The sequence below is a fragment of the Cheilinus undulatus genome, linkage group 20 (assembly GCF_018320785.1).
Source record: "Cheilinus undulatus linkage group 20, ASM1832078v1, whole genome shotgun sequence".
In the NCBI taxonomy this organism is placed as follows: Eukaryota; Metazoa; Chordata; class Actinopteri; order Labriformes; family Labridae; genus Cheilinus; species Cheilinus undulatus.
Genome location: NC_054884.1, coordinates 36,381,674 through 36,404,919, shown reverse-complemented (window position 1 = coordinate 36,404,919; position 23,246 = coordinate 36,381,674). Strand labels below are relative to the sequence as shown.

At 39.6% G+C, this 23,246-nt stretch overlaps 1 protein-coding gene across 2 annotated transcripts in view; it reads left to right on the top strand.

Moving 5' to 3' along the window:
* LOC121528747 (corticotropin-releasing factor receptor 1-like) overlaps nt 1-23,246 on the top strand; it is a 166,500-nt gene that overhangs the window by 136,381 nt on the left and 6,873 nt on the right. For both annotated transcript variants that reach the window (XR_005993496.1, XM_041816321.1), the window contains exons 10-13: nt 1,534-1,606; nt 11,459-11,544; nt 11,746-11,881; nt 12,055-12,096. Coding sequence is in view for 1 of the 2 variants with exons in the window: in XM_041816321.1 (XP_041672255.1) it covers nt 1,534-1,606; nt 11,459-11,544; nt 11,746-11,881; nt 12,055-12,096 (337 nt within the window). In the remaining variant the exon portion in view is untranslated. The remainder of the gene's footprint in view (nt 1-1,533; nt 1,607-11,458; nt 11,545-11,745; nt 11,882-12,054; nt 12,097-23,246) is intronic.

Sequence of the window (23,246 nt, the reverse complement as noted above, 5' to 3'; positions counted from 1 at the left end):
CAAAACATTTTTGTCTAGTTTTAGTCCATAAACGTCCTCACATTTTAGTCTTTACTTTAGTCCAAGCATTTATTCTCTTGCCTAAATCTGGTACCAGATCATGATAGTGTGTTCTCTGTACCCTGCCAAACCTCCCTGCTCTCTACAGCTGAGAGGTAGAATAGCTACAGATACATTGCATTTTGACAGATTTACACACAGTGGAGAAATATCACGGATTTCAAATGCCAGCCAAAAACTACATTACCTTTTAGTTAATTTAGTTTTAGTCATCTTGACAAAAACTTCATTTTGTCAGTTTTAGTCATCACAGATATACTTTTGTTGCTCTTAGTCTAGTTTTTGTCATGGAAAAAAAGGCTGTTGACGAACATTTTTAGTCATAGTTTTAGCCGGTGAGGTTGACGCTGGTAGGCAGTACGCATGCAACTCAGATAACTAGAATATCATGACACAACTCTTTTGTTCCCATCATGCACAACCAAAATTCCAATAAAGCTGGGACGTTGTGCAACCACTTGCAAATCAGTGTTAATTTTGTTGACTAAAACTATGTTCGTCCACATGTTCGTCCTGCAGTCCAGGTAAATAATACCCAGGAGTGTTGAGCAGATAAAACCCACATGAAACTAGAATGGGACAACATTCCTCTCCCCTCACTTCTCAAACATTTAACAACTGTTGTTAAAAGAAGAGGGGATGATAGAGAACGGTAAGCATGGCCCTGTCCCTGCTTTTTTGAGACGTGTTGCTGCCATCAAATTCAAAATGATCTATCTTTTTAATGAAATGGTAAGATGTTGTTTATGTTCTTCTTTGAATGAAATGTGGGTTTATTTGTGGGTAGATTTGCAAATGATACTGTTCAGTTTTTTATAAGATTACAAAGCGCCCAAACTTTTTTAGAATTGGAGTTGTAATCCAAAAAGTTAAACTTCTGTGTATTCTTGATTTATCACACATGACAGCAGCTCACTCCACTCTTCCTGATTATGCATTGTTTTTCACACCTCAGTGCCAAAGGTACTAAATAAACTGTGAGGTTTTTGGTCTTTGGAATGAATTTGTAGGAAATATGAATTATCCACAACAGCAGCAGACCCGTCCTGTGTAATCTCAGGAGAAGACCTGATCCATAATTAAATATTTCAGGAAGTATTGCTGAAATGATCTGTTCTATTTAGATTTCCTGAGCAGAAACCTGACTTATTCTTCATCCTCCAGATAGAGGCACTAATTTGAATAAAATCAGTGGAATAAAATCACAATTATTGGAAATAGTCTCATTACTTGGGCAGGTGGTTTCATTTGCTCTGAGAAAATGAGGTTTTTAGGATCTAATTATAAATGGAAACAACTCTGTAACACATTCGGGGTAAATTACTGCCTGGGAAACATGTTTTTAAACCCCTGAGAGCAGAAAATGAAATGAATTCCTGCACATGGAGCTCAGAAGTGAACTCTTTAGGAGGAATGATGATTGACAGAGTAAATACATCTCTGTGTGACTGATTGCTCGTGTTGACGTTGCAGATGCTGGTTCGGGAAGCGAGCGGGAGTCTACACAGACTACATCTACCAGGGTCCCATGATTCTTGTGCTGGTGGTAAGAGATCTTTGTATTTTTGTCCCTCAGCAGGCTGCATAATAAAACCTGCTCACACAATTAGTCTTCATTATGTCTCTGAGGCGGCTGGCAGGAGAGAAATGCTGGAAACCTCAACACATTCTTCATGTGAGCAGAGATGAATGTGAAGCTTTAATGTGTTACCTATCAGGGTTTAAATCTCTGCATTGGCCAACTTGAGGTGATCATTTTTGGAAAATGCAGACTGAAATCCAAGAATCTGTTCAGGCTAGTTTTTACCTACGAAGAGTTATGTCTGTCATTGGGTTGTTTCCATACCTGCAGGGGAAGTTTGTCAAGCTTTTATTACACATCTTCATCAGGATTGATCCGTTGTGAAGTCTGCCTCCTATTAATTTTAGTGAAGAGCTGTCTCAATGAGACTTAAAATGGCACAAAAAAGGCAAGAGTTCCATAAGGACTGAAATGCACCACACACACTTACATTTCTAAGCTTTAACCTGGGAAAAATATGATAAAAGCCATTAATGTGGTACATGTAGGGCTAACAGGGATCTTTCAACAAGGTCAAGGTACAACAATGATAGCTGTCACACTTACATGTTTCATATCATCAAACAAAGGGTTAGGGTTAGGTCATTTTGGTAGACTGGCCCCTTAAACCAAACCAAACCACGGTGAGAGCCATTATCCACAAATGAAGAAAACTTGAAACAGTGGTGAACCTTCCAAAGAGTGGCCAGCCTAACAAAACGACTCTAAGACCGCATAAACGACTCATCCAGGAGGTCATAAAAGAACCCAGAACAACATCCAAAGACCTGCAGGCCTCACTTGATTAGGCTAGCCCATCCTACCATCCACTGTGTCTACATTTGTGGATAATGGCTCTCACCATGGTTCACTGGCATTCCAAGCCCCCCCAAGTTGTTCAATCATGAGTTAACTGTGATTAACCACATTTTTGAAAAGCTAAGTTCAGGTTCAAACCAAACCGTGCTGAGAGCCATTATCCACAAATGGAGAAAACTTGGGACAGGGATGAAGCTTCCCAGGAGGTTCACCATTGCCTACCAGGAAAAAAATGAATAAGCATGACATTTTCAGGCTCTGTGTCCCATCAAAAATCTATAAAACTCTTAAATGCCCCTTCCTTTCAATGGGACATACTAGTCTATGTCAAGACTGTTGCTATTAACCAATTCAAAATTACAACTAACGTACTCCACATCCAGGGCTTACTGCTTTGTCAGTGCGTGTGTCATTCAGTCTCCATTTGCTGACTGTAACATCAGGAAGGCTAGCTGTCGTTGTAGAAGAGAAGTCAGTGTTTTCTTTGGAGCTGCAGGAGAGGAAAAACTTTCTTCAGAAAGTACCAGGCAATGAATATGCTGCTCTAGAGCAGGTCTGAAACCTTGTTTGCAGAGCAGCCCTCGTCTCCAGTGTGAAAACTGTTCATTAGATTACTGCACCACTTAGACCTACTTACCTACTTTTGGTCCCAGTTTGGCTTTTTATGTGGGATAAGTAATGCCAAAAATGGAGGAAAGAAAACTGGCACTCAAATGAGCTAGTTTCTGTGGCTCACTTTTAAGAGTTGTTCCGTAGTACAGGCTGGTTTGTGAACGGCAGATCATCGCCCCCAGTTGATGACCACACAAGGTTTATTCAGTTAATGGTACACCCTGTTTCCATTAAAAGCATGTTTGTAGCAAAGTTAGGGTTTTTTTAATATGTTAAAGGGGGTCATCTAGCATCTTAGCTCAGTGCAAGACTCCTCAAGACTCTTGTCTCCCTTAGATAACCCTAGAAGTTCTGCACATTTTTTATAAAGTGTAGGGATCATACCCAATGTAACAGCTGACCTTCATCTGGCATTCAGGATCATGTGATGCAAACAGCCTATATGCAGTGTGTTTCTGTTATATTAGTTTTCTGGGTTTGTGTGCCTTTGCCTGCTGACTTCTGTTGGGGTTTTTCGTTTTGTTTCCTAGAGTCTGAAATCATTTGTGTTGTTGGTTTACTCTCACCAACCATCGTAGAACCAATCTCCCCGTAGACAGCTCGGAGGAGAGCCAATCCAACGTCTTAGAGTGGACAGTGACCAGCTGCCGTCCTCTCCTCCAGCCTTTAGAGTGTCTCTGTGTTATTGTGACTCCTCCTCACCCCTCCACAACTGACATGATGCCAGACACCCAGCTCTGCGGCAGAGCTCGTGTCAATGATCCTGCAGATTTTAGAGATTGGCTGGGGACTCAGCTCGGCTTCTTGTACAAGCTTTAGTCATCTCTGGGCTGGACTGCCTAACTCCCTCCTGGCATGACTTCCAAAATACCCTCCTCAGTCATTATCCACTCGCCTGCCCTTACACTCCCCTATCTCTGCTGTCTGTGCCTCTTTTTTGGGTGATTTCTCTGCTTAGTTGGGCTTTTTCTCTCCCTGTTGGCTTCAGTGGTGGACTGACCTTCCTATCCTTGTCAGAAACAGCACATTCACTTATCTTCTCTCCTAGGTTGAAAAAGTCATCTCACCAAAAGGCAGCATGTCTGCTCCCCCCTTAAGCTCTCATCTGCCGGTTTCAATCTCTCTCTGCCTCTTTCATAAAAATTTTTCGACATCCTTGCTTTCAGTAGCAACTTTTCTCTCAGGCTTTTATCTCTTTGCCTGACACTTGATCTTTCAGGATCATTGGCAGGTCACCAGAACATTTCTGAAGTCTCATCCATGTCTGAACTCTCCTCTCTTATCAAAGTAACGTCAGCGGTATTCTGATGTACACTTAAGAGGATGCTGAATATGTGAACATAATGCAGGTGCTTAAGGAGCTCCTCTGGGATTGCAGCGCGTCAATTTGAGCCAAAATGAGGTCAGGTGGACCTGGAAAATGTTCCTACAGCAATTTTGAGTCCTCTTTTAACTTCATCCACACCTGTTACACCTGGTTTATGCTTCGGCATCAAATCTATGCTTCAACACTGAACAATTTGCAGAGGCCTCTGAACGTAGCCTGCATGTACCACCTCAGAAATTTAACTACAGGTTGAAACAGCACAAACCACAAGGCATGTGATTTCTCAGCTGTGTAGCACTGGTGACTGCCACTCACTGAGCAATGTCTGCAGGCATTTGTGTGCACGCTGGTGTGAGATAAATGGCTGCAGATGGCAGTACAAATGGTCAGTCTTTTTGCTGACACCTGACATGCATTTACCTCATCCACGCCCCTCTGATTGGCAGGGCGAGCTTGAATACAAATACAGTTAGTTCCCCTAGAATAAAGCATTCTGTACATATGAGGTGAGTTTCTTCATAGAAATGCTAAACCAGTCCTTTACTTTGAAAGCATGGATTTATCTTCCTTGAGACAATGTGGACATGCACACACTGTAATGACATTATTAGAAAGTGGAAGCGTTTAGGAACAACAGCAACTCAGCCATGAAGTGGAATCATTTTCAGGGAAATGTCAGCCCTGCGATTGACTGGCTACCAGTCCAGGGTGTACCCTGCCTTTCACCCAATGACAGCTGGGATAGGTTCCAGCCCCCCTGTGACCCCCAACTGGATAAACGGTATAGAAAATGGATGGATGGATTCATAACATTTTTCTATATGTGTGCATTTTTACCTCAAAGGAGTCCTGAGGATGCAAAACGTATCAATGACATGAAAGCATAAAAAACATTGAAAATGTTACTAAAAAGAAAAGTTCTTGCAAAAATTCTCATCACAAGCTTTAACACAGCCAAAAAATAAAAAATATAAAAGTTGAGAAAAATGCAAAAGTGCCAGAATGGGGTGTAAAACAAGGAGGAGGCAGGGCTCTTGGGGCATGGAGGCTCACCTGATCAGGATAGTTGTTTTTGTTGCCTCTGTTATTCTACTTTATTTCCCAATCGTGGCTGGTAGATCAGGCAAATCACTGAATACTGCACTGCACAGTACCGCATTAAGCATGATTGGCGTGAAACTGCATGGTATGATTGCTTTTTTCTCCACTCAGACATATTTTTCCCATCACTGTATGCACCAAGCAATGGCATCTGAACCATAATGATCCAAGATGAACTCAACTACCATTACACCCCTAGTGGATCTGGTTATTCTCTATTTTATCCTGTTAACCAATCCTTAAAGAGTCCAGCAAACAAGCATTGATGTTACTAACATTTATGCCTGTATTGCCACAGTCTCCAGCAGCTGTTTTGTGTTGCCCAAGTTTTTTGGGGGCTTTTAATGAACCCAGAGACGAGGGCTAATCGTCCTCCTGCACAGACTTCCTCTTTTGATGCTGTTTACATAAAAAGGAGCTGGAGTTCAGAGCAGAGTCTTAGCTGCAGATATTTGTTAATAGAGATTAATTAGAGTTAAATCATCCGTAGATGATTGCCTGTTAGCTGCAGGATCAGGAGTAGAAGTGTATGTCAATCAGCATTAATGATTTCTCTCCACAAAAAGTACAAATAAAAATGGATCAGACTTACTGAAGTCCGTTATGATGACTCGTTTCTACATAGTGCACAGGCAGCCCCTTAGTTTTAGCTCAGCTGTATCAAAGAAAAACAAAGTTTTGAACATTTTATTCAAAGAAACCCAAAAATCAAAGCATTCCACACTTAACAGTAAGACTTGTGCTCTTCTCAAACCCTTTTCCCAGCATTTTTATGTGTTTGTCATCGCACCGATGCGTTCTTTTATCACACTGTACACAAAAATGTTTTCCTTCCTGCAGCCAAATCCCCCTGAAACCCTCGCGGACAATAAAGACTACAAACAGAAACCGGAGCTCATCCAACACCAGAAATGGCCTCATTGGTCTGCAGATTTACATGCAGAATCTGTTTATAGAGATCAGCACCGCCAAAGCCAGATACAACTCAGTCCTCAGTGCCGTGGAGCTTCAGTGTCATCCAAGAAATATGGACACTGAGTAACATCTCCAAACACACTTTAGTTAATTTTTAAACCCACTCACGCCACGCTGCTGCCATAAAAAGAGCTGGAACAAACATCCAGAACCTTCTGTGCACTGCTCACACAAAAAACAACCAAACTGACGTCAGTTTAATTGTTTCAGGTTGCAATCACTCAAGCGCTTTGTTTAAACCCTGAACAGGGTGTTCTTAAGTTCATACATGCTGATCAGAGTCTGACAGCCTGAGAGCAGACAACGCCGCACGGCAGTCAGGGGCCAGCCCGGCAGGTTGGGGACCTGGAGACAGGCTTTACTGTCACGCTTTCTCAGTTATTGTGTTGTTTTGCTAAAGAAAGCCTGGCGGGATTAAAGGGATATTTCAGTGTTTTTGAAGTTGGATTGTATAAGGCAGTAGTTCTCAACATGGGGGTCATGAGACACTGAGAGGGGGTCACCAGATGCCTTCCAAAAACAAAGAATATTTTTACATGATTTCAAATTGTATATCTACACATTTTGATCAGAAATAAAGGCATAAAATCCTCTGTCCATCTTCTACCTTATCCTGGGTCGGGTCAGGGTGGTGGAGTAAGTCAGCCCTGCCCGCCACCTGGTCTCAAATGCACCCGACCCTCATGCCCTTCCTTACCGGTGGTGAACCCACAGGGTGGTGCTTCCATGTTGGTTCGTTGGGCTGAGCCTGACAAGGCCCAACGAATAGAACGACGACATCTGGTGAGAAGCCCAGACACCAGATGCCCGCCATCGTGCTACCCCACCCCCAGGTCTTGCTCCAGGGGGGCACCCCTTTGACCCTATTACAGACGAGGTAGCTCGAGTCTGTTGGGTCTGTGTCATGAGGGTTATACTGAATTGCTCTTTGTCTGGACCCGGGACCAATTTGCCTTTGGAGACCCTTCCAGGAGCTAATGCAGTTAATCTAGATCTAAAGCACAGATTTAATGCTCTATTTATGAACCTTATTTAATCATGAATGACTGATGGTCGTACAAAATATACAAGTTAAACAATAAAATTAATTCTGTTGAACAGTCACAGATGTGTTTATGCAGAGTACCAATCTTAAAGCAATAAAATCAAATTTCAGCCAATAATCTCAAGTTGTAGTTTGTTTAAGCATTTATTATGGCAACATAACATGTTTGGAATCAGGCTCCGACTTCATCCCTCCTCGCAGATTTTACATACAGAATTTGAGGAGTAATAAGATAACAGCTTCGACCTTCAGTTGGAGGTGGGATGCTGGGGTGGAGGTGGGTTGAAAGCGAGAGCACAGCGCTGATCCATGGCAGAGCAGAGGAGAGACCAGAAGTCTTGAGCTTAAAGGGGACCTATTTTACCCTTTAAAGACAAGTTTATATTGGTGTCAGAGGTCCCCAAAACATGCCTGTGAAGTTTGTTGCTGAAAAAAACACTCCACTATTTTATTTCTGCATGTCTATAAACCCCTCTGTGTCAGCTCTGCTCAGAACAAGCTGTTTGTGTCTGTGGCTTTAAATGTTACTGAACTGTCTGACTCCGCCCCTGACCACGCCCCTCTAAGGAATGGATGTGGCTCTCCTGATCCTCCTCCCTGCTGCCAGCTGAGAGGAGGATCAGAAGAGGAGGGGGGAACTTTCTCCCAAGCGGGGAGGGCCAACCGAACCTGGGGGTGGGGCTAACTCTCCACATGACATCATGAGGGGGAAATCTGAGAACGGCTTGTTTCAGCACACATTTTCTGAAAGGTGGAGAAAGAGAGGGGGTGACTGAATGGATTTTTCTGATTCTTGGGGGGCTGTGGACAGGCAGGGGCACATATTTTGTTAGAAAAGTCTGAAAAAGTGATTTTTGCATAATCTGACCCCTCTAAATAAACCAAAATCCTCACTGACACTGAAACTGAATCGACTGCCTTGAACAGAAAATAGAGTAAAGATAATAGAATAGATATCTGATCTTATTTTTATGAATGTCTGTCATGAATTTTAAGCCGGCTGTTTATGCACCCATGTGTTCAGAGAAGACCTCAGTATGTTCTGGTTTTCATTATGATTAAACACAAGCATGCAGAGATATACTAGTATGGTATGAGACTCAGTATTTATCTGTGTAATAAAATGTGCTGGTGCACACCCAAGCATCACTCCCGTCTTCTGATTTTACATCCTCAGTTTGCAGAGCAGTAAAAATGTTCAGGGGTGTTTCTCCAGATGGCCGTTAACGTTTCCTCTACGTCACAGTCTGTAACATCTCTGATTGTTTTATGGATTCTGTTGGCTCAGGAAGAGTTTTTATAAATGAAACCTTCACAGGAGAAAAAAGTCAGAGTTACACTGATGCTGGTCACAGATGGAAATGTCCTGTAGGCTGAATAATGCATCTTAATGGTGATTGTTTTATGATTTAAGGAATTTTAAGTCCTCATAGGATTGTGTTGAAGGAAACCCTCATGCCTTCGCCTCACTGTTCATTTATTTTTTTGTCCGAAGAAAATCTGGCCGTGGGATTACAATCCCAATTCCAAAAACATTGGGGCGCTGTTTAAACTGCAAATACAATCTGAATGCAATGACATGCAAATCTCATAAACCTGTATTTTATTCACAATAGAACAGAAACAACGCATCAGATGTTGAAACTAAAACATTTAACCGTTTCATGAAAAATATCAGTTCATCCTGAGTTTGATGGCAGCAACATGTATCAAAATAGTTGGAACAGGGCCATGTTTGCCATTGCATAACATCTGCTCTTCTTTTAACATCAGTCTGCAAACGTCTGGGAAGTAAGACCAGCTGATTGGGCTTTTGGAGAGGAATGTTGTCCCATTCTTGTCTGATGTAGGATTTTAGCTGCTCAACAGTCTTGGGTCTTCCTTGTTGGAATTTCCTTTTCTGATGCTCCAAATGTTTTTTTATTGGTGAAAAGTCTGGACTGCAGGACCCAGACTCTTCTCCTGTGAAGCCATGCTGTTGTGATGGATGTGGTATTTGGATCTTGAAAAGATCTTGAAAGAGACGTAGTCTGGATGGGAGCATGTTTTGCTCTTAAACCTCTCTCTGCTTTTCAGCATTGATAGTTCCTTTCCAGTTGTGTAAGCTGCCCACGCCACAGGCACTAATGCAACCCCATTAATGTAGTATACAGGCCCAATGAGAGACTTTGTGATCTTATTACAAATTGCGCTCCCTCTCGTGCACATAATACAAGGAACAAACAACTCCTAATGGGCAAGAAGCGTAAGCTGAAGAGTACAAGTTTTAGTGTGACATGTAGAGGTCCACAAATCTGGAACAAGCTTGAAAGCACTGTAAAAATGTCATCATCTTTGTCCATCTTCAAAAACAGCAGTAGCAGATGAAACAACAGTTGCTACTGAAATATGATCAATCCTAAACCTTTAAGGGTTTCTGATCTTTCTTAACAGCTTCCCACATAAAAATATTCTCAAATTGATTGATTTATACTGCTATTATGTAAGTGTCATTGTCTATATGTATTGTATCAGCATCATATTTAAGATCTTTAGAGAAAATTTTAGGGTATTTTAGAGTTTTGAGTTAATATTAGATATGATGTTTGAGTTTGTAGTTGTGTATAGTGTGTATTTTGAATGTATCTGTAAATTGTAGAACTATGTCTGGGCTCCACTTACAAGCTCTACATATCTTCTGGGGAGTTTCTTTTCCAAATGAGTTTTTAATGAATTATCATGATGGATTTTATTGTATTTTTAATGGTGTGTGAATAAACTGATTGATTGATGCTGGCTTTAGAACTGAGCCAGGATAACAAGCTAGATGGTCTATTTGCTTGTCGTCAATGGTTTCCAAAACAGATTTGATTCATCTGACCACAGAACAGTTTTCCATCTTGCCTCAGTCCATTTTAAACAAGCTTTGGTTCAGAGAGGACAGAAGTGTTTCTGGATCCTGTCCACATATGACTTCTTCTTTGCATGATGCAGCTTTAACTGTCGTTTGTGGATGAAGGACAATGATTTCTGGAAGTGTTCCTGAGCCCATGCAGGGATATCCAGTAAAGAATCATGCCTGTGTTTTAATGCTGTGGCCCCTGGGGGCCTGAAGATCATGAGCATCCTATATTAACCTTTGGCCTTGTCCATTGCTCTCAGATTCTCTGAGTCTGTTGATGATAGTATGGGCTGTAGATGGTGGGATATTCAAAGTTTTCACAATTTTATGTTAGGGAACATTTTACTGAAATCGTACCACTGTTTTTAGTCAGTTTTGCAGATTGTTGAACCTCTGCCCATCTTTACTTCTGAGACTCTGCCTCTCTAAAATGCTCCTTTTATACCCAGTCATGAGACTAGGTCCCTGGGTCACCCTGTCCCCACTTTTTTGAGATGTGCTGCTGCCATCAAATTCAAAATGATCTAATATTTTCCATGAAATAGTAAAATGTCTCAGTTTCAACCTCTGATATGTTGTTTATGTTCTGTTGTGAAGGAATCATGAGTTTATGAGATTTGACCATCATTGCATTCTGCTTTTTTCTATACAGCATCCCAGCTTTTTTGGTCTCAGGGTTGTATTTATCAGAAGAAAAGCTGTCTATAATTCACCTGTGTGATTTAAACACTCTCTGTAACCTTAAGGTACTTCTGTTTTGAGTTGTAAAACTCGGCACTCTCCTTAGGATGATAAAATCATCCTCTATTTCTGAAAGTCCTCCTTCATTTCAGCACCAACTTTTCCACTCAGCAGAATGTTGAAACTTCTCTGCGATATCTGAGATCTGAGAGTTTGGCGTCCTTCGTCTCAGGTTATTTATGTGCAAATTGAAAAAAGTGCTTCAAAGCAGGAGGATCGATTCCAGCATGCCATGCCTCAAACTGATAAAACGTCAATAAAAGCGCCATTCTCTGACTTTAACAGACATCGTAATGCTTTTAAAGAGACTCTCATTGCTGTTTCATTTTCCCACAGATCAATTTTATTTTCCTCTTCAATATCGTGAGAATCCTGATGACCAAACTGCGAGCTTCCACGACTTCAGAGACAATCCAATACAGGTAAATGTAATCAATTAACCATCTATTAACCTGCTCTGTACCAGAAATAAAACCCAGGGAGCAAACATGTGGGTCATCCTGCGTGCTCACTCCTTAAATAATTCATGTTCCACTCTGTCGGCGGAGCGCTGGCTGTCTGGAACGCAGTGGTACCTGCAGACTGACTCTTCCTGTCATGCTTGTCTGATTCCTCCTCTGCAGGAAAGCGGTGAAGGCGACACTGGTTCTCCTTCCTCTCCTGGGAATCACCTATATGCTTTTCTTCGTCAACCCGGGGGAGGATGAAATCTCTCAGATTGTCTTTATATACTTCAACTCGTTTCTGGAGTCCTTTCAGGTACCACTTTACTTTGAACGCTTTAGGAATATTGTGATGTTTGACAGTGTAAACATCCATGTCTCCTCTCTGAAACTGACTGAAGTGAGCGTGAGCGATGAACCAGGATCAGGGTGTTCCTCCCCTTTGTTGATGTTTTGTTCCTCTCTTTATCTCCTCCTCCTCTCTCACAGGGCTTCTTTGTGTCCGTGTTTTACTGCTTCTTAAACAGTGAGGTAAGCACATTTGCATCCTCTTATTGATACAGCGTCTCTCCTGCTTTACACAGTTATTTATAACGCCTCCTCGGCGGGCGCCATGGGTTTCTGCTGAGTGATAAAGCTCAGAGCGTTTTTATTTAGGGTGCAATTAAGACTTGTCATGTAGCCACATAAGTGACATCAATTTGGACCCTTTATGACAGTGTCATGATTAATTTGGCTCCAGAGAGAGGAAACCTCTTTATACAGCAGGGATGTTTCACTATGCATACATGCAGGAATGCTGCTATGGGTTTATAGTGGCATTTTATTCTAAACATCACATTCAGTGGAATTTTCTACTATAATAAACAATGCATGCTTTTAAATTGGCAGTAAATGCAGTTTTAAATACTAAAGCAACTGAATAAAGTATAATCATCTACAGAGAGAGTAAATTTAGATGTTATAGTAAAGATTTTAACAGAAAGTCCACAATTTTCTCTCTCTAATCTTGTCCCAGTTTCCAATAACTCGCTTATATGCCTGTAGAAGGAAGTAGATCAGGGTAAGCCGATAAGAAGCAGAGTAGGGTGGGTCAGGTTTTCTGGGATTTCTAATGGATGCAAACACCCAATCATAATCCATACATTTCATTTTTCTCTGCTTTTCTTTGATAGCAAATCAATTTCAGTCATTTTCTCAACATCTGGAGAAATTTACACTTATCACAATAAAACAGACAAAGTTAAGTCCACTCAGGGCTTCCGTAGTTCTTGATTCTTGGTGGGCAGTTGTTTTGCAAAGAGCGGTAGCAGCATGTAGAGTGTTTGTGAGAAATATATAGGCAGACGTGAAGAAAATGAAGTGCAGTGATTGCACAAAGTAAAGAAAGCTAAACAAGTGACAGACATGAAGTATACATTTCCTCTGAAATATATAGTGTTTCTCTTTCTTAACACAAATAAGGCTTCCAGAACATTCTCTTCCCTCCCTCCTTATCTTAAAACTCCCCTCCTCCTTTCTTTCACAATCTTCTCGGATGTTTCCCAGCACTAAACTAATGCAAACAATCATTTCATGGTTTACTTTATTTCTTTATTATAAACACCAAACAGGGCACAAAGGTGGAACAGATGTCGTCGTTCTGAACTCCAGGCTCCAGCCCAGATTCTCCTCTGAAATAAATCAAACACAAACTCAGCCGCTCTGAGAGTCTGAACTCCGAGTCGGTGCTGCTGTGCGCTAAATGAAATGTCAATAACAACATGCTGATGTTGACTCGGCATAGTTAAGCGAGTAATTCTGCAAAAATTGGCTGTAAGTGTAAAGTATTAAGAGCTGTTGCAGATGGAGCAGATGGGGCGTCATTAGCTTTGCAGATATTTAGTTTTATTCCTAATTCAAATTTCTGCTCCGGGGATGGCATTAGATGAAATGTTAAGTGATCACCAAAGTTATTATAATTCAGCCTGAGGGGGGAATAAATTCTATGGCATTTTTTTAATGAATGTCAGGATATTTCAAGACAAATTTGGGAAATGTCGGCCTCATGTTGACGCCAGAGTCTGAGGGTCACCAACAGATTTAGGGTCCTTTTTTGGTAGACCCATAAAAAATCATCTAATCTCCATTTGTCTGGACTGAAGTGATGGACGAATTAGCTGATTTAAATGTGCCTTAGATATACATTTATACAGATACACAACATGGAAAAGCTCAGTGACTTAAAGCATGGGACTGTGATGGATGCCACCTTTGCTATAAGACTGTTCATATTCCACAGTCAACTGTAAGTGATATTATTAGAAAGTGGAAGCATTTAGGAACAACAGCAACTCAGCCACAAAGCAGAAGACCATGTGTAATCACAGAGTGGTGCCAAAGACCGCTTAAGGTATGCAGCGAAACTTTTGTCCCACCTTGCTCGTGCTCTCCTATTTAAAGGCGTCAGGATTCATGTTGTTGATGCTGGGTCAGGGTGTCAAATTTGAGAACAATGCAAGAAAAATTCTGACTCGCCAGTCTTGTTGAATCGTGGTCATCGGGGGTCTTGGACGGGTTGTAGATTATGTCATACTATAAGAGCATTTTTTGACCATAAACTGACTGAAATCATGCAGTTGTGAAATGGGTTTCCATTGCTAAGAAACTGAATGAAAGCCTCACATCACCACCTCCAATGCCAAGCGCCTGCGGAGCAGTGAAAACATGCTTTGCAGAGTGGTGAATCTTCTCTGTGTGGCGGTCAGATGGTGAGCCTGGGTTTGGCTGATGTCAAGAGAATGTTACCTTCCTGACTGCGTGGTGCTAACTGTGAAGTTTTGAGGAGAAGGGATAATGGTATGGGGCTGTTTTCCAGGGTTTGGTCTAGGCCCCTTATCTCCAGTGAAGGCCAGTCTTAATGCTATGCTTCCAACTGTGTGGCTACAGTCTAAGGAGGGCATTTTCTTTCCCAACATGACTGTGCCCCAGAACACAAAGCAAGGACTATAAAGACATGGTTTGATCATGGAAAAACTTGACTACCCTGCTCAGAGCCCTGACCTCGACCCCATCGAGCACCTTCAGGATGAACTGGAATGGAGATTGTGAGCCAGGCTTTCTTATCTAACATCAGTGCCTGACCTCATAAATGCTCTACAGAATGAATGGGCACACATTCCTACTAAAAACAACCCAGAATCTCATGGAAATCCTTCCATGAAGAGTGGCGTATTTTAAAACAGCATAATGGTCAGGCGACCGAATACTTTTGTCTGTATAGTGTATTTTGATTTTAATCTTTTGCCCATGTCTCATTTCTTTTCTTATTTTTTAATGTGAAATCTCAGGAATAACCCTTGAAATTTTCTTTTCCCAAACTTGTGACAAAGGCACTTCTTGAAACCAAGAATCAAACAACCAGATTTAATGATTAAAGGTTACAAATGTTTTTGGATATTTCTCAAAAATTCCACCTCAATACGCGTACATAGGATGATCAGCTGTGACGTTTTTCAAAGGTCATCCTCACTGTAACATCCTGGAAAACCCCTTTAATGGCCGTCAGTCGCATTCCTTTACTGACGTGAGCGTGATTATTACAGGAAACACCTGGAGGGAATGTCTTCACATTTGGCACAAACATGGACTAAAATTCAAGGATATGTTTTGGTCAAGGTCACCATCATGTGATTTTTTTTTTCTTCATTTAAACCAAATTTCAGCCACACCAGAGAGAATGCAGTACCATCTACTTCATCTGTTTTATTAATCTGAGAGAAACCACCTTCAGGAGCAATGAGTGCACATTCTCATCTTACTCGACCTTTTACGTACTGTACCTTTTTGGTCTTAAATTATGAGACAGAGCACACAGAAAGAGAACAAAAGGGATGTTCTGTGTTTTTCTGTCCCTCCTGTAAATGTTTGTTGAGTGACCTTTCCTGACCCACTTATTCTGCCGTTTATTTTTAGGGTAATGTTTTCTCTGAACATCCTCTGACCTACTCACCTTCCCTTAGTGGAAAACACTGGCGCATGTAAACTGAGTTCACAATTCTAGCTTTCAAGTAAGCATAGTCTTTAATATGTTTATATACAGAAAATTAGAAAGAAGGGCTGCTGTGTGGGCTTTTAGATAATCAGTCTAAAAATTAATAAAAACCATCTCTCTGGCTTTATCCGATTCACTAACCAACACACCAGGAAGAATCCCTTCACATTGACAATGTGGACTTAAAAATTTGTTCTAATCTACGTTCAGTCAATCACAATTAACTATCAAAGTTAAATGGTTAGCGGTAATTGTAAAATTGTATTTTTTGATGACCCTAGTATCATATCATAAACTCTCATATCCAATGAAATTCTATCAAATCTACTGTACTGCGTCTTTTCTTAGTCTACCATATCATACCTTAAAGGCAAAGTATCTAACCAAAACAATCACACAGTACGACTAGTGCGGGCAGGGCTGCCCAGCTTCATTGTTAACTTTTTGTTTTGAATTGAGGACTCTGTTTAATAAAAACTTTAAAACCTTATGAGGCGTATTTACTACACAAAAACCAATGTTTTGTTTTAATTATCAATTATTCATAACGAGGCAGAAATGTGCTGAACAATTAACTTCCTGTTCTGGCTGGAAGCTTGTTTCAGCTTGTTTCATCTTGTTTCATCTTGTATTATCTTGTAATGTCTTGTTACGACTTGTATTGTCTCCTATTGTTTTGTATCAAATGATATCATCTTGTACCATGTTGTGTCGTCTTGAATTGCCTTGTCTCGTCTTGTATCGTCTGTCTCATGTCGTCTCGTATGGTGTTGAGCTGTCTCGTATTGTCTTGTATCATCTGTTACAGAACCATCTTGTACCCTCTTTTATTGTCTTGTATCATCCTGTATCGTGTTGAACTGTCTTATATCGTCTTGTCTTGTGTTGAATGTGTAGTATCGTCTTGTATCATCTGTTATCTTATCATCTTGTACCCTCTTGAATCATCTAGTATCGCCTGTCTTGTATCGTCTCGTCTCGTCTCGTATCCTCTTGTGTCACCTGTCTTGTATCGTCGTGTATCATCTTGTCTTGTATCATCTTGTCTTGTATTGTCTTGTGTCGCCTCATATCCTCTTGTCTTGTATCATCTCATATTGTCTTGTATCATCTCATATCGTCTTGTATCATCTCATATTATCTTGTATAATCTCATATCATCTTGTAACATCTCATATAATCTTGTCTTGTTCGGTATCGTCTTGTCTTCTGTGGTCTCATATTATCTTGTCTTGTATCCTCTTGTCTTCTGTGGTCTCATATTATCTTGTCTTGTATCGTCTTGTCTTCTGTGGTCTCATATCATCTTGTCTTGTATCGTCTTGTCTTGTGTGGTTTCATATCATCTTGTCTTGTGTCATCTTGTCTTGTTCAGTCTCATATCATCTTGTCTTGTATCGTCTTGTCTTGTGTGGTTTCATATCACCTTGTCTTGTGTCATCTTGTCTTGTTCGGTCTCATATCATCTTGTCTTGTGTCATCTTGTCTTGTTCAGTCTCATATCATCTTGTCTTGTATCGTCTTGTCTTCTGTGGTCTCATATCATCTTGTCTTGTATCGTCTTGTCTTGTTCGGTCTCATATCATCTTGTCTTGTATCATCTTGTCTTGTTCGGCCTCATATCATCTTGTCTTGTATCGTCTTGTCTTCTGTGGTCTCATTTCATCTTGTCTTGTGTCATCTTGTCTTGTTCGGTCTCATATCATCTTGTCTTGTGTCATCTTGTCTTGTTCAGTCTCATATCATCTTGTCTTGTATTGTCTTGTCTTGTTCGGTCTCATATCATCTTGTCTTGTATCATCTTGTCTTCTGTGGTCTCATATCATCTTGTCTTGTATTGTCTTGTCTTGCATGATTTCATATCATCTTGTCTTGTGTCATCTTGTCTTGTTCAGTCTCATATCATCTTGTCTTGTATCGTCTTGTCTTGTGTGGGCTCATATCATCTTGTCTTGTATTGTCTTGTCTTGTTCGGTCTCATATCATCTTGTCTTGTATCGTCTTGTCTTCTGTGGTCTCATATCATCTTGTCTTGTATTGTCTTGTCTTGCGTGATTTCATATCATCTTGTCTTGTGTCATCTTGTCTTGTTCAGTCTCATATCATCTTGTCTTGTATCATCTTGTCTTGTGTGGTCTCATATCATCTTGTCCTGTATTGTATCGTCGTGTATCATCTTGTCTTGTATCATCTTGTCTTGTATTGTCTTGTGTCGCCTCATATCCTCTTGTCTTGTATCATCTCATATTGTCTTGTATCATCTCATATCGTCTTGTATCATCTCATATTATCTTGTATAATCTCATATCATCTTGTAACATCTCATATAATCTTGTCTTGTTCGGTATCGTCTTGTCTTCTGTGGTCTCATATTATCTTGTCTTGTATCCTCTTGTCTTCTGTGGTCTCATATTATCTTGTCTTGTATCGTCTTGTCTTCTGTGGTCTCATATCATCTTGTCTTGTATCATCTTGTCTTGTTCGGCCTCATATCATCTTGTCTTGTATCGTCTTGTCTTGTTCAGTCTCATATCATCTTGTCTTGTATTGTCTTGTCTTGTTCGGTCTCATATCATCTTGTCTTGTATCATCTTGTCTTCTGTGGTCTCATATCATCTTGTCTTGTATTGTCTTGTCTTGCATGATTTCATATCATCTTGTCTTGTGTGGTGTCATCTTGTCTTGTTCAGTCTCATATCATCTTGTCTTGTATCGTCTTGTCTTGTGTGGGCTCATATCATCTTGTCTTGTATTGTCTTGTCTTGTTCGGTCTCATATCATCTTGTCTTGTATCGTCTTGTCTTCTGTGGTCTCATATCATCTTGTCTTGTATTGTCTTGTCTTGCGTGATTTCATATCATCTTGTCTTGTGTCATCTTGTCTTGTTCAGTCTCATATCATCTTGTCTTGTATCATCTTGTCTTGTGTGGTCTCATATCATCTTGTCCTGTATTGTCTTGTCTTGTATCGTCTTGTCTTGTGTGGTCTCGTGTCAACTTGTTTTGTATCATCTTGTCTTGTATCATCTTGTCTTGTATCATCTTGTCTTGTGTGGTCTCATATCATCTTGTCTTGTATCATCTTGTCTTGTGTGGTCTCATATCATCTTGTCTTGTATTGTCTTGTTTTGTATCGTCTTGTCTTGTATCGTCTCGTATCATCTTGTCTTGTATCATCTTGTCTTGTATCGTCTTGTCTTGTATCGTCTTGTCTTGTGTGGTCTCATATCATCTTGTCTTGTATCATCTTGTCTTGTATCGTCTTGTCTTGTATCGTCTTGTCTTGTGTGGTCTCATATCATCTTGTCTTGTATCATCTTGTCTTGTATCGTCTTGTCTTGTGTGGTCTCATATCATCTTGTCTTTATCATCTTGTCTTGTATCGTCTTGTCTTGTGTGGTCTCATATCATCTTGTCTTGTATCATCTTGTCTTGTATCGTCTTGTTTTGTGTGGTCTCATATCATCTTGTCTTGTATCATCTTGTCTTGTATCGTCTTGTTTTGTGTGGTCTCATATCATCTTGTCTTGTATCATCTTGTCTTGTATCGTCTTGTCTTGTGTGGTCTCATATCATCTTGTCTTGTATCATCTTGTCTTGTATCGTCTTGTTTTGTGTGGTCTCATATCATCTTGTCTTGTATTGTCTTGTTTTGTATCGTCTTGTCTTGTATCGTCTTGTCTTGTGTGGTCTCATATCATCTTGTCTTGTATGGTCTTGTTTTGTATCATCTTGTCTTGTATCGTCTTGTCTTGTATCGTCTCGTATCATCCCTTATCATCCAGTATTGTGTCTAATAATAATAATAATATCTTTAATTTATATAGCGCCTTTCAAGAAACCCAAGGTCTAGTATCACAACCTTTCATCTCATATTTTATTATGTTTTATATCCCCTGGTATCATCTCGTATCTTGTCTTGTATCATATACTTTCATCTTGTATGGTATCATTTTGTATTGTATCGTGCTGTATCATATCATCTCGTATCATATTGTATTGCCTCATATCATGTCATCTTGTATCATATCCTTTTCTCTCATCTTCTCTCCCATCGTTTCATTTTGTAATGTATTATACTGCCTTGTTTAGTCTAGTATTGTATCGTATCCTGTGTCATGTTATCTCTTCTTGTATTGTATCATGTAGTATCGTATTGCCTCCTCTAATATCGTATTGTTTCATCTCTTCTCGTATCATATCTCCTCTCTGTCTTGTATCGACTCAAATCATCTCATCGCTTCTCAAAGTGCATTGTCTTCTATGTATCTCACATCATATCATCTCATCTTGTCTTGTCTCATCTCGTCTCATTTCTCATATCATATTGTATCCTGTAAACTGAACTGTGTCACATTGAGTTATAACTGACCGTATTGTTGTTTCATTTTGTTAGGATATACATTTTAATCGTGATTTCAATGTATTTTATCATATTTAATATTTCGTTTTCATGCATCAGTATCTCATTGGATCTTGTTGTGCTGTATTTCATCATATCTTAGTGTGCTGTTTTGTATTGTGTTTTCATTGTTTCTTATCTTATCACATCATGTTGTAGCATATCCTGTCCTTTCATGTTCTAGTCTATCCTATCTTACCCTTTCTTATCATATTCAAAGTTTAAAAGAGGACAAAGTGTTATGTGGGAAGCTGATTGGAAAAATAGATTTTTAGTCCCTCTAAAGGTTTCATTTGAGGAAGGAGAGTTTTATCCTTAAAGGCATAAATTATCTCTCCCATCGTGTTCTCCAAAGAGTCGATCAATACCTTTTTGGCTCTGACTACACCCTCTGAAATACAGCTGGATGTTTCTACAACATGGCTTTCCTGCCACCAGAAAACAGGCATACATAATTACATTATCACTTGACCTTTTCAGCATGCTAATCTGGATTATATGATGTGATGTTTCAGTCAGTAAAAGCCAACGTATCGTCTCACAATAATCACTGTCTTACGAGTTATTCCTGGAGAAACATGTGGATGTAATATCAGCAGACTGCTGCCCTTTATCGCCGCTAAGCCGGCCAAGATGATGAATGAATATCTCATCAAGAAGCGTGTTGTAGCTGCGACCAGGGATTATCCGCTGTGTGTATCTCAGAGAGGATATTGATTGAGTGTTTGGTTTGAGGCCGAGAGAATCAGGAGGAAGAAATGAGACAAATGAACAAAAGAGACGCAGAGTCACATTCAACAGGAGTGGAAAACATTTAACAGGAAAGCGTGGGAAGGAGATTAAATTAGATTACTCTGAGTGAAAAAAAAAAAAAACAACCAAACATCACATTTAATATTCATCCAGGGGTGGCATGAGGTTTGTTCCTCTAAATATCAGCTTTTAATGTAAAATGTGGTGTTTTTCCATCAGTGGTGCTACTGGAGGAGGGAAGTACAGAAGTGGGACACATGGGGCGATTGATTTTGGGATGAGAGTGGAGGAAAGCTTTTTAATCATCATTAAAGTGATTTATAGCATGTAGTCCTATAGATTCTGTTTAACATAAAAGACACGAGAACATGAAACCGTGAATGTGAATTTTGTTCAACATAGCAGAAACTAATTATATGGAAGCCCAAAGGGGACAAAGTACATGCATAGAAAAAATACAGGAAGTAAAACCAGAATTTGTTAAACGTGATATAAGTTTAAAGGTGAATGTAAAGCAGGGCCGCCTCTGGCCAAAGCGAAGCTCTAGGCTGACTCTTGTATGAGGCCGTCCCAGCCCTGACAGCAGTAGCCCTCTGGGTGTAAAAGCATGGGGTCACAGTTTACACCCCTGCCCCGCTAGCCATCTTAGTATCTTACAGTAACTGCTTCTTTTTTCCTCCACCTTTCCCCTCTACCTCCCTCTCCCTGGCTCATCCTTCACAGCACCGTTTCAATGTGAGCTCGGCTGGCAGTGCCAAGTTTTAACAGCTTTTCTCCCTCATTTCAAAAACATTCCTTCAGAGAAATCATGGGTGTAATGTAAAGTTTTAAAAAGACACGTAGGAGGTGAAAATGGCTTAGTGGTTAGGTCTTGCATTAAGTCTGGTCTGTGGCTCCTTTCCTGCATGTCACTCCCTTCTCTCTCATCCTTGTTTCCAGCTCTTTCCACTATCCATCTTACTACTATAATTGAAGAGCTCTGTATTTTTTCAAAAACCTGAAAATCAAAAAAATGTTTTGGCTTATCGATACTGCTGTCAAGCTTCACAGGCTCCATGACGTAACGTCATTTTAAGATATAAGTGGTATAAAAACATACATCAGTTCTTGCAAGTGGGGAAAATAAACTGAAAGCACATCAGTATTGTGCATCACATCAAACCAGAATGTTTTTACCTTCAACTGTCAGCTTGAGGAAGAAGACTCCGCCTGCGCTGCTCCAAGGCAGGTTTCGTCTTCATGTGCTCAGATAAATGCTGAAAAGTGCTCCCAAACTTCACAACAAGTCCTGCTTGTTAAAAATATCAACGCTATGTAGAAATCTGTGCTGGAATCAACAGAATTGAAGTTCATTAGAAAACTTTGAAGCTGAAAGACGGAAAATATGATGCATTCAGATAATCTTAGTAAATTAGACAACTGTATCCTATATGGTATGATATATGTGTGTATATATACAGTGCTTAACAAACTTATTAGACCACCACCCAAAGTAAGGTTTATGCTACAGCTTCCCTCAATTAACAGCACTGGTAATTACCAAAATCATTTTTTATGTTTCTGCAATGGTTAATACACCAATATGTAGAAGCTCTTTAACCCGAATGATATTTTTAATGCTTAAATATAATTATTGTTGTTATCCATGAATTTTCAAATTAACTGATTTATTAAAAAAATGAAAAAATACTAAAGCACATTAATATTTCTTGATGAATATGTCAAATTATAGTTATTTACTTGCATTCCTGAACAGAAAAATGAGTTTTAGTGGTTGAATGTTATAATTTCTGACTTCTCAGAGAAGCCCAATGAGCCGGCTCAAATTTGGGTGAATTCAGTTTTAAATTCCTCATTCCTGTTCAAAATGGTAAAACGTGGAGAGCTGACTGAAAATGAAAGAGTCCGCATTAAAGCACTTCATGATGCTGGATGGTCTCTGAGACAAATATGACAGGTGGTCTAATAAATTTGTTAAACTCTGTATATATATATATATATATATATATATGTATATATATATATATATATATATAATCCTAACAAATATATATATTGTATAAATTAATACATTCTATATTAATTTAAAATATAATAATATTAATAATAATAATATAATAATAATTAATACTTTTTATTTCATTCTAATATAATAATAATAATAATGATGATAATATATTAATTATTATATTGAATATATGTATATATTAATATATCCTATATATTCTGATGTTTTCAGATAAAAATAGGAAAATCTTGTTTTTGATGAGAAACTTCAGTAAATGCTGCTGTGAATATGAGGACATTGTTTGTATTTGAGGGATATAAAGTAGATGTTACAGACTGAATCATGACATTTTAACTCAAACACAACTCATCGTTTACCACTTCTGTTTTAGATATTTGCCCTCATTTTGTCTTTACCCCAAACTATAGAAAAGTATTATTAGTGGTATCGATAAGGACTCGGATCAATAAGAAGTATTGATAACAG